Source organism: Eleutherodactylus coqui, chromosome 4 (assembly GCF_035609145.1).
Source record: "Eleutherodactylus coqui strain aEleCoq1 chromosome 4, aEleCoq1.hap1, whole genome shotgun sequence".
In the NCBI taxonomy this organism is placed as follows: Eukaryota; Metazoa; Chordata; class Amphibia; order Anura; family Eleutherodactylidae; genus Eleutherodactylus; species Eleutherodactylus coqui.
In genome coordinates, this window is record NC_089840.1 from 88,757,360 (window position 1) to 88,769,366 (window position 12,007).

The 12,007-nt window shown below is 42.6% G+C and overlaps 1 protein-coding gene across 9 annotated transcripts in view; it reads right to left on the minus strand.

The window, feature by feature from the left end:
• MAP7D2 (MAP7 domain containing 2) overlaps positions 1 to 12,007 on the minus strand; it is a 114,328-nt gene that overhangs the window by 43,962 nt on the left and 58,359 nt on the right. For all 9 annotated transcript variants that reach the window (XM_066599852.1, XM_066599851.1, XM_066599847.1 and 6 more), the window contains exon 3: positions 9,644 to 9,807. In XM_066599852.1, the coding sequence (XP_066455949.1) occupies positions 9,644 to 9,807 (164 nt within the window). The remainder of the gene's footprint in view (positions 1 to 9,643; positions 9,808 to 12,007) is intronic.

Here is a 12,007-nt window from a genome sequence, read left to right on the forward strand (position 1 = left end):
TCCATGTAAAAGTATTACAAGTAAACCCTACGTAGTCTGATCCTGCAGTCATACTTTCTTCCATCTGTCCCATGCTTCTTGCTGACATAACAGGGATCTAGTCACATGCAGCGCTATTTAGTGGGGTAAAATGACACAATGAGACAAACCCGACAGAACCCATTAAAGTTAAATGGGGCCCACTGGGTGCTTTGGTGCACTGCCCATTACACCATGGATCTGGCCTTTTCGTTTTTCTGTTCCTCTGATGGAATTGAAAAAAGGAAATCTTGACGGAGGTGTGAATAGAAGCTTGTGTAAAGGACTTTAGGCTAATATATGATAAAAGCCATACATGAAAATGCATGAATACCTTTAAAAAAAAAATCTGCATTGAACAATAATGGATTTTCTGAACTGAGACAATAACCCAACCCCTGAACCATTTACATAAATCTCTAGACTGCAAGAATGACACAGCTAAAAGGTCATTACAACTTCATATTGATCAAAATGCAATCACAGCATCAACAAATCAATATTTAATTTACATGTTATTCCCAAGTAACAGTGTACGTGTGACAGAAGAATTCCATCGTGGAGAATCCATCACCAATCATTAGGTCTACAAGACAATTTGTTTAAGGGATAGTAAGGCGCTTTCTTGCAGTTTACATAAATTGTAAAATTCCATCTTTCCAGCAAGACAAGTAATCTTGTCGATACGATACCTTTTAATGCCTATCAAAAGCACATGATGTTACAGCATGCTTCCGAACCAACACAGGTTTCTGCTTCAGGCTTAAATGAAATAGATCTGAAGAGGCAAGGATATTTATACACACATACGTATGACACGGCACAGACATGGAAGTGATGAATTTGCACTTAAAATAATACAACAGAAATACAAACATCTATAAATAGTCACTGATAAATATGTGAAGGTTTTATGGTCCCTGAATTAGTGTTAGGGGGTTACCAGGTCAGCAGTGTTATCTGTGCTATAGGTTTCTCATACTTCCCAGTCACCTATGAATCCTCCTGAACAATTTAACCCTCTGTTGAAAGTGTCAAAAGTGGTTATAAATTTATATTCCCAAATTCTTCTGTGCTGCTGTGATTTGAAGTTGCCTTACAGTATAATAACTTTCATGTCTTCCATATTGTGTCTGACTAGAAAAGTGCTCCGCCACAGGGAATTCTTTGGCGATGAGACCTCATCTGAGCTTTACGTTTCTATCCTGTTAAAAGCCATTAAAAAGGTATCATATCGACAAGATTACTTGGTTTCTCTTGCTGGAAAAATCACATTCTGCTCCACTGGCTAACACCGTACCAAATTTTTTTCATTATACATAAATTGTTAGTAACAAAGCAAGCAGACATCACATACGGCAGGAAGGCACAAGCCATACCCATGTCATGCAGTCCAAACAATATGGGCACAGAGATGCCAACCTGTGTGGCTGCTCACATGTAGTCATCAAGTCAGAAAGAAGAAGTGTAGAACATAGCTAGAGTTACTATAGTTTAACCAAAAATACCAAATGTAAAAAAGTGGCCTGGTTTATCACTTCTTGCAACTTTACTTCCATTATTCCACTAGGAAATGTTTGAAAAATTGGCCCAACAGCCCAATTGGCTGTTACCATCCTTAAATTGTGATGCTATTTTCTAGGGCGCATTGAATTAAAGGGGATGTCAAAGTTACAGGGAAAAAAAATATATAACAAAAATAGCTGAACATGGGATAAAATAAAAGAAGCAACACTTACTGCTGTTCTCCCCCAGGAACACAGTGGAACGGCTTCAGTGACGAGCCCACTGTCAGCACAAACCAAAAGTCAGGTGACAAGAGGCTGCAAAATCACCATTCCAAAAACCTGGTATCATGACGTCCAGAATGTGGGTGCTAATGCCAGGAGAACAGATGGTGACGCTACAGCATGCAGCAGTCACCTGACTTCTGATTTCTGCTGACAGTGGGATTATCACCAGAGCCATTCAACCGTTTCCCTGGGGATGAAGAGCGGTAAGTATTCTTTTGTTTTTTTTTTACCGCACACCCAGACATTTAATCTTTTTAAACTTGGACAAACCCTTTAAGGTGGTAGCCGCCAATGCTTTCTATATTGTGTCCTCAGCTCGTGATGGCCCTGCAATGAGGCACAAGTCATAACCCCCCCCCCCCCTCCCGCTTATATTGGGGTACTAGCAGTTGATGCCTTCTTAAAAAACACAAAGCTAGTTTAGAGGCACACACAGAACTCAGGGGCCCCATAGCAAAACTCAGAACTGCCCCCCTGAAAATTTATATATTTTATAAGACAACTTCTAGAACACTGCTTAAATAGGCTCAGCTCTAGTATACCTCTAAAAAAATGTGATCCCCATATAAAATAGTCAGATATCAGCTCAATACAGTGATAGTGATTACAGTGCAGTTACCTCCAGTGATCACATTTTGTTTTTCTTCTATATCCGGGCCAAGACCGGCATCGAGACTTTGACCAGCCACAACTCGCCACTGGAAACTTTACTCATTGTGCTTCTACTTTCATTCTATCCTTCCATTTTATAGTAATGTCCCCCCTCTGTGGCCCCATTTAGTATGAATAGAGCCCCCTGTGTCCCCATTTAGTATAATAGTGCCCCTCTGTGGCCCCATTTAGTATTAATAGTGCCTAGCGTGGTCTTCCCCAACCAGATAGCTAACTGGATATCAACCTTTTGACAAGCAGTCTGAATTTCGCTCTATGCTGAGAACTACCTAACAAGATGATGCCCAAGCAGTTTGAAATGGTATCCTATGGAGCAAGTTAAAAATGAAATGCTTTGGACATGCATCAGGAACACAGCAAGATCATACTACTTAAGGCTATGAGCCTCCCATGTAGATATAACAAAATGCTGGATAAAACAGCACAGCACACTGCACTATTTTGTCTGGGATAAAGCTGAGTGCTGACTGTTTCCATCACAGAACAGATCCAGCACTCTGCTTTCCTGCTCCCCTGATAGGACATGAAAACAGAAAGTCGAACAATAGTGTGAACAGAGCCTAAGCATTCTGAACAAGTGGACACATTGTAAAACAATCATGTTATGCTAAAGTAATTATGGCCTTATGATTTATCCATAAATTACACACGAGTGATATTACAGGCATTTATCAAATAGTATTTACATCAGTCAAAGCAACCAGCAAGTAATATCTCACTGCAGTTATTGAGATGGAAGAACAAGGAAGGAAAGGTTTCCCATAGCTTCATGACTTTCTGTACAACACTGCAGAATATGCTGAAGCTATACAAGATCAGAGTTACGGGCTTTAGGCATGTTCAATCTGTGCTGGAGGCTCCCATGTGTGCTATCTTGATCAGGAAAATGCTGGAGGGAATCCCGACAGATTCCATCAACGGTAGACTGGCCATTGAATCAACCGGGAAAATCCCCGGTTAGGCGGCTGGGGCTGGACATTATCTTTTCAATTCAGGAAGCGTAATTGAATAAAATAAAAGACACACCCACCTTCATGGTTCCTGCTCCCGGCCTCTGTGGTGGTGGACTGCTTGGTACAGTGATCACATGATGGCTACATCTAATCCTTGGCCTCACAGGACTGACCGTAACGATCACAAGATTGCTGTACCAGGAAGTCCTTGAGTGAGCAGTGCGGCACGGACTACAGCGATGCAGGCGAATATCTCTTCTTTTAGTGTATAAGGAGCATTAGTACTTTATCCTGACTAAGACAGGGCATTATAACACTTTATTTAAGCCCTGCAGGGCATTATTACCAAGGGCAGGCCATGAGGGGCATCATTATCATCTGGGGCAGTACAAATGGGAAGATTATTATGTAGACGTCAAAGATGTCTATGTGTGTCAAATTCTGCAGACAAGTTGCAACACGGAGTAGACGTCATGGCATCTGGCCCGGATAGAGAAGAAAGGGTAAAGTGAATGACTCAAGTCAGAGAGGACGTCACCTTGGGAAATAACAACTATTTTCACTATTACGGTTTGCACAGAGTCTGTGGAGCAGGTATATAACATAACATATAGGTAATATTGGTCTTTGTATATAGTGTTTTTTCAGTAACACTATGCTGGTATTATGTGGTCATAGTCTGGGGTTGTAATTTGGCACTTGTGTCGTGTTATCATTGGTAAGATAAATCTTTGTAGCGAAATGATTCTGTCAGTATGTGATGGTAATATGTGGCCATAGTGTGGCGGTATTATATGACTCATATATAGTGTTATGATTGCTAAAGGTGGTCTGGCTACAGTGGGTTCTGTGTGGTGACAACATGGAGGTGATTATATGATTCATGGTGATTGCTGTAATATTAAGGGTGTTTTTTTCACTTCTACAAAACAAAAAAAGTTTAGTTATTTTTTAACTGTGCACATTTAAAAAAAAATAAACTGACAGCTAAATGCTGAAAATAACATCGTTGTGAGGGAGGCCTAATTCTTTTATTTATTCAGTCCCACCAGGGACGTTACAATGTGATGGTTTGATTGCTGTTATAATACTTTGGTATAGTCAGTAAAGAATTATTCCTTGCGCATCTAAAACCGCAAACCAATCTGTTAGCTTGTGCTGAAGGCATAGCCTAATAGACATACAGTTGTGAATGCCTGGAGGTCTTTCATAGGCCTCTGGCTACCATGGTTGTCTAACCCAGTGTTCCCCAACTCCAGTCCTCAGGGACCACCAACAGGTCATGTTTTCAGGATTTCCTCAGTATGGCACAGGTGATGTAATTGTCAGTGCCTCAGTTATTCCCACTGGTGTTCTTACCATAGAGATCCTGAAAACATGACCTGTTGGTGGTCCCTGAGGACTGGAGTTGGGGACCCCTGGTCTAACCAATTAAATGCTGTGGTTGCTATTGACCACAGCATCTATGGAGTTAAATGACAGGGATCAGACTTTTCTCTGATCCTGACCATTACAGCTGAAGCCTGACTGCCCGTCAAAAAAGGGCTTTCGCTGTGATCATGCGGTCGCAGAACACATGACAAAAATGTCTGTCAAAGAGGCTTAAGGCTATCCAGTCTATGATGTTCATTTATGTCATCGAGGCATAAGGAGGTAACAGTAGTTGGCATCTTAATGTGCACCTCCAGTTCTAACATGTTCTGTGCTTCCTAGACAATTTGTTAAGGCAAGCTATGCACGCGCCATAGGCTTCTCCCCTCCAACCACTAACATGACTGTGGCTGGCGTTTCGATGGCCTCTGCCTACTAGTGTTTGCCCCAGTTACTGCTGTTTTGGACCACCGTTACAGGGGAAAACATCCCCTTAGTGTTACAGTAGTCACTGTCAGAGCTGGTCAGGGGTCTGCTAAGACCATGTAAGCTCCGACATGCCAGGGATCACCCACAAACACGTGATAGCCAGGTCCCATGCAGAAAAATGTACTACCGCCTCTTGCATTCTGTCCAAAGCGCTCACTAAACGTTATGCAGCTTGAACAGGAGAAGGCAGAAGGGTCATTCCGTGTCAGTTCAACCAACGCTCCCGGTCGACCATCTCAGATTTCAATGAAACTTTGCACAAAGATAGACCCTGACCCTAAACTAAGATAGCCAGAATATTAGGCTTCAAAGTGCTTTGGTTCACGAGCTACAGGTCTTAATCTAGGGGGTTGTCATGTGATTACAGCCTACAGGTCTTAATCTAGGGGGTTGTCTTGTGATTACAGCGCACAACCTGAAAAAAGTGGCGATTTCAATCCATTGCCAAGCCAGTTCTAATGACTCTAGAGCAATGAAACTTCACATACTAGGAGAACTTTTGGTGCTGAATCCAGCTAAGCTCCTCAGACTGCCACTCTTACCATCATTCTGCCACCATTGCATGTCAAAGTAGCTGAAAAATTCTATCGCGCAAAATAAAACTCATATTTTAAGCAGTAATAACTCATAATCAATGCAATCCAACTCAGCTATGAATTTATCAATGTGTACTCCATAGAAATGTTTCTCATTCACATTATGGACCCAAAAGGATGCATAGCTCTTAAGATACAATGAGTCAAAAATGGCAAAAAACACTTTTTTGCTAATTTTTCCCTTTTTCAAAGGCGAAAATCGGAATGTACTCCATTTTTATTTTTTTTCATTTTTGTTCTATTTGGAAGAGAATTTTTTGCTCTACAAGATTCGATGTTTTTCATTTTGTTCCCAGACCTTCTAGATGGGAAAATATCAATGCCTGTGAAGGTCCTATGCACTCGCAGAGGTCAAATAATAAAATAAGTGTAAGTTTTGCATGGATGTATAATTAGTTTAGAAATCATGAGAAGGTAAATTATTTTTGGAATGAGACAACTTTTTGTGCTCAAGAAACTTATGTGATCAAAAATTGCATGGTGAGTTCAGGTGAGCCACAAGCTTTGGCCTAAGATGGTCAGAATATCATTGAGTGTTGCATAATGATTGTGGTATATTACAGTGATCACTGGGCTTATTTAGCACTCTATCCATATTGGATACTAAGATTATCTAAGGCTAGCATTTGTGTAATAAATAACTAGTTCTGAACTCGCCATGCAATTTTTGATCACATAACTAGTTATTTATTACACAAATGCTAGCCTTAGATAATCTTAGTATCCAATATGGATAGAGTGCTAAATAAGCCCAGTGATCACTGTAATATACCACAATCATTATGCAACACAATGATATTCTGACCATCTTAGGCCAAAGCTTGTGGCTCACCTGAACTCACCATGCAATTTTTGATCACATAAGTTTCTTGAGCACAAAAAGTTGTCTCATTCCAAAAATAATTTACCTTCTCATGATTTCTAAACTAATTATACATCCATGCAAAACTTACACTTATTTTATTATTTGACCTCCGCGAGTGCATAGGACCTTCACAGGCATTGATATTTTCCCATCTAGAAGGTCTGGGAACAAAATGAAAAACATCGAATCTTGTAGAGCAAAAAATTCTCTTCCAAATAGAACAAAAATGAAAAAAAATAAAAATGGAGTACATTCCGATTTTCGCCTTTGAAAAAAGGAAAAATTAGCAAAAAAGTGTTTTTTGCCATTTTTGACTCATTGTATCTTAAGAGCTATGCATCCTTTTGGGTCCATAATGTGAATAATGAGAAACATTTCTATGGAGTACACATTGATAAATTCAGAGCTGAGTTGGATTGCATTGATTATGAGTTATTACTGCTTAAAATAGGAGTTTTATTTTGCGCGATAGAATTTTTCAGCTACTTTGACATGCAATGGTGGCAGAATGATGATAAGAGTGGCAGTCTGAGTAGCTTAGCTGGATTCAGCACCAAAAGTTCTCCTAGTGTGTGAAGTTTCATTGCTCTAGAGCACATGTGTCAAACACAAGGCCCGCGGGCCGAATCCGGCCCGCTGCCTTGTGTTATGTGGCCCGCGGCGTGCCGACGGCCGCACACCACTGTAGTGATTACCAGCTGGGGTGCCGCAGCTCCCCGCTGGTAATCACACTGACAGCGCTGATCCCTTCTCCCTTGAGTCCCCTGCTCTTCAGTTCCGCAGGAGAGGACTCAGGGAGGAAGCGTGCCGTGCTACTCACTGATGTCAGTGCACACCCGGACGCATATGAACTTTTTCCACAAGACTTCTGCACTAGTCAGCAGGCTGATTTGGCTGATTCCCCAAACAACCAATCAGGTTGCTGGAATTGCTCAATAGTGCACAAGTCTTGTGGAAAAAGTTCATATGCCACCCGGGCTCAGCACGATCCGAGGAGGAACGGCGCTGACAGCAAGGAGGAGGTAAGCATATGGCTGGGGAAGGGGGAAGTTAATATTGCTGCTGGGGGGTGAGGGTTAATATTGTTGTTGCTGGGAGGAGGTTAATAATTCTGATTGTTGCCGGGGCTGAGGGAGTTAATATTGCTGGTGTGTTGGGGGGGGGGGGGGGGGTTAATATTGTTGCTGGTAGGGGGTTAATATTGCTGCGGGGGTCGGGTGGGGTGGTAATATTGCTGGTGGGGGTGAATATTGTTGCTGGCAGGGGGTTAATATTGCTGCCGGGTTGGGAAGGGGAGGGGGGGAGGGTTAATATTGCTGCTGGGTGGGTGGGGGTTAATACTGTTGCTGGGAGGGGGTTAATGTTGGTGCAGGGGGGAGGGGTTAATGTTGCTGGGAGGGGGTAATATTACTGTAGGGGTCGCTATTACTACTGGGGCCACTGTGGGGTACCCTGTTACTACTGGGGCCACTGTGGGGATCGCTATTACTAACTGGTCTACTGTGGGGGTCAATATTTTTACTGGGGCCACTATCAGAGTCACTATTACTACTGCGACCACTATGGGGGTCACTATTAGGGCTCGTTTACACGGGCGTAATTGCATTTCGGTCGCACAAATACGCTACGTATTTGCGCAATCGAAAATCGCTTGTGCCTGCATATTTGGGCACGCAGAAAAGAACGCAGATTGGCCGACTGAGATGGTGCGCAAATATGCATTGAATACACAGGTTTCCTGCGCATTCACCACGTATTTGCGCAGCCCATTCACTTTAATGGCCTATCGGGGTGCGTAGTACGCAACAAAATAGGTCATGCTGTGTGAAAATATACATCATGTGACATCAATGGCTTCTATTCTCTGCATATTATGTACGCAAATACGCTTGTGTGAACAGGCCCTTACTATACTGTCTTACAATCGGCCCTTTGAAGTTCACCAAAAACCTGATGTGGCCCTCGGTGAAAATGAGTTTGACACCCCTGCTCTAGAGTCATTAGAACTGGCTTGGCAATGGATTGAAATCGCCACTTTTTTCAGGTTGCGCGCTGTAATCACATGACAACCCCCTAGATTAAGACCTGTAGCTCGTGAACCAAAGCACTTTGAAGCCTAATATTCTGGCTATCTTAGTTTAGGGTCAGGGTCTATCTTTGTGCAAAGTTTCATTGAAATCTGAGATGGTTGACCGGGATCGTTGGTTGAACTGACACGGAATGACCCAGAAGTGCTTAAAAAACGCTTCTGTCTTCTCCTCCGGGTCTTCGGTTGTCTCCGACAGCTGAGAGCCTGACTTGCTCCTGCTAGAGCTTTAATCTCACACCATATGTTTACTATCGGTCAGGATTAGAGCCCAGGACCACTACTGTAAGTTTATGGTCCTTAGTCCTTAATGGGTTAAATAACAGCACATAATAGTACTGTCCTGGACGCCATTTAAAATAAATCCATCACAGATCACAAATCCACAACAGCGTATTCCAATGATCACAGTTGCGATATACAGCATTTGTCCTCATATATAAAGCAATGTAATCACAAGGGAAGCGTCACTTTAGTATTATATACATTAAGATTATGACTTCATGAAACCTAAAGTAACATTTGCGAGGGACAAGATCCCCATCTGCATCCTTTGTTCCCAGGGTGCATTGCCCTAAATACTATTACTAGTGACATCTCAGTAAGGAGAATCATCACCTTCTGTAAAGCAGTAAAGAGTGGGGGCTGGGAAGGTGGGACATGCTCTGTGCAATGAACATCTCTAATCAGCCCCTGACCGTGGACGGCCATCACTCTGAAAGACATGTTCACAAAAATACGCCCATACTAAAGTGCTAGGAGCAGTCAGTGATTCTCAAAACCTGAAAACGGTCTCTTACTTCTTCCTCTCGGATTTTCATCTTCCTCTTCTCTTCTACTGCTGCCCGCTTCTGGTCCTCTCGTATGCGCTGCTCCTCCAACTTCTTCCATCGCTCTTCCATTTGTTTCTCATATTGTACTTTTGCTCTTCTTTCCTTTTCCAAAATTTGTTGCTCTCTGACAGCTACAAACCGTAAAGTAGAACGTGAATGCACCGCAGATTACATTATAAAACACAGATGAGCGATACAGTCAATATAGTCATACAACTATTAGGTGCGAAATGGACAGAATGAGGTGGAGCAAAAACCGGTAGCAAATAAATGGCCGAAAAACGTAGACAAGGGCCGTGATGGTTAGAAGTGTGCCAGAAAATCTGGAGGTGCTGACGACCAGAGAACACACCATCTACTGTATACGGGAGTGTAAGAAAAACAAACTGGGGGCTCGGCGCAATTAAAAAACTGGATGAAACATTTTCCTTTAAATCAATATAGCAGACAACCACCATAAGAAAACTCATTCCGGGGTAAAACCACTTCATCAATTCACCTGGATTAAATAGAGTTGGAGACCCGGACAAGAAGAGACCCCAACTGTGGAGGATGACACTCGGATGCCAGTTGTAAACACAGAGACAAGGGGCTGACAGAAGAATTAAACTGATGAAGGGGTTTTACCCCGAAACGCATTTTCTTATGCTGGTTGTAGGCTATATTAAAGGAGCTTTTCATCCAGTTGTTTTTTTTTAGTAATGGTAAGGAGAGTTGCGCTGAGCCAACAGTTTTTTGTATTTTTTGTACACTTCTGTATATAACTCTATTAGGGCATTTATTAAAAAGCATGCTACTAGAATTGTGCTTATACCAACTAGATACCAAAGGGAATTTACTTGGTTGTCTTCCTTTTCATACACCATGATGTACCCCTATGGTGCTCGCAGTATATGCATTATTACTGCATACCTAGTGTACTTAAAGCAATCCTCTCGTTTTGTATTATGGCCAGCGGTGTGAAGGAGGAGGGGAGTAATATTACCGCATCAACAGTTTGTGGTGTACTGCTGTGAATCCACCAGTTCCCGAGCCCCACTTCAGTCTTCTAAGATGGTTAGAGCACTTCTCCAACCACACACTGCATACACTGCTCTGATTGGCCAACGGTGGTCGATCCATAAGCAGCATGATAAATCTCAGACAAGCAATGGACAGTGTGTACCAAGTAGTGGAAGGAGCAGTGCAGCCATACCTAGCCTTGGGGCAGGGAACCAACAGAACACTGCAAACAGAGGGTGGCAATGTTACTCCTCATCCTCAGGTCCGGTTTTGCTACCGGATAGGTGATTTGAACAATGTTAAATCTAACAAATCATTCAATCATATTTTGACTGGAGATCTACAACTCTATTAAAAAAAACTGATCTGGGCAAAAAGAGTCAAAACTTGAGCTGCTATTTGCGAAACCTGTTCTTTAACCCCTTAAAAGGCATGCAATAACCTAGTACTTAATGGCAGAATTTTTTTCGTTTACTCATCCTCACATTTTGAAAGCTATAGCTTATTTTTATTTCAATGTAGCAATTTCATGGCTGCTTTTTGTGGAAGAAGTGATTTTTATGGGACTCTTTTGGGGTACATACAATGAATAATCACTGCATTAAGAACAGCTGGCATCTTGTGATGCAGTACCATGTGATGGCATGCTCTCAGATAATGCGCGGACCTCTCTGCAGAGCAGACGGCAACATTTGACAGTCATGGGTAAACATGGTGACCTGAGTGACTGACAACGAGCAGATTTTTGGTACTTGGAAGTGTGGTGCCAATATTTCTGAAACAGTAACACTTGATGGCAGTTATCGACCAAGAGCGTGCCGAGAGTGTACCAAGACTGGTTGAACTATGGACACACATCTGAATGGCAGGTCATGTGGTTGATCTTAGAGGCAAGCATCAGGTGGCAGTCTGTTATCTCAGCAAATACGCGTCATAGGGGACCAACTGACGCAACAGTACAACAGTGGGGAAGGGACCATGCAACGTACCTTGCGTCAACTGGGTTATATATTCATAGACAAGGGTATTCCTGACAACCCAAGAATGCCTCGCATGGGATCAGGAAAACAGTCAATAAGCCTTGAACACAATGCAGTGGGTCGCATGGAGCCGAAGCTGAGCCGAAGGGATGGCTAGGTCTGCATCTGGTGGACACAGCATGAAGCTATATCCCATGGATGCACCGATGAAGTCTGGTGCATGAACAGGCTGGTGGTGGCAGTGCCGTGGTCTGGGGAGCGTTTTCCTGGCATGGCCTATGACAGGTTGTCATTATACCACAATCCTTGAATGGTGAACCCTACAGAGACCTGTCAGCTGCACCAATAT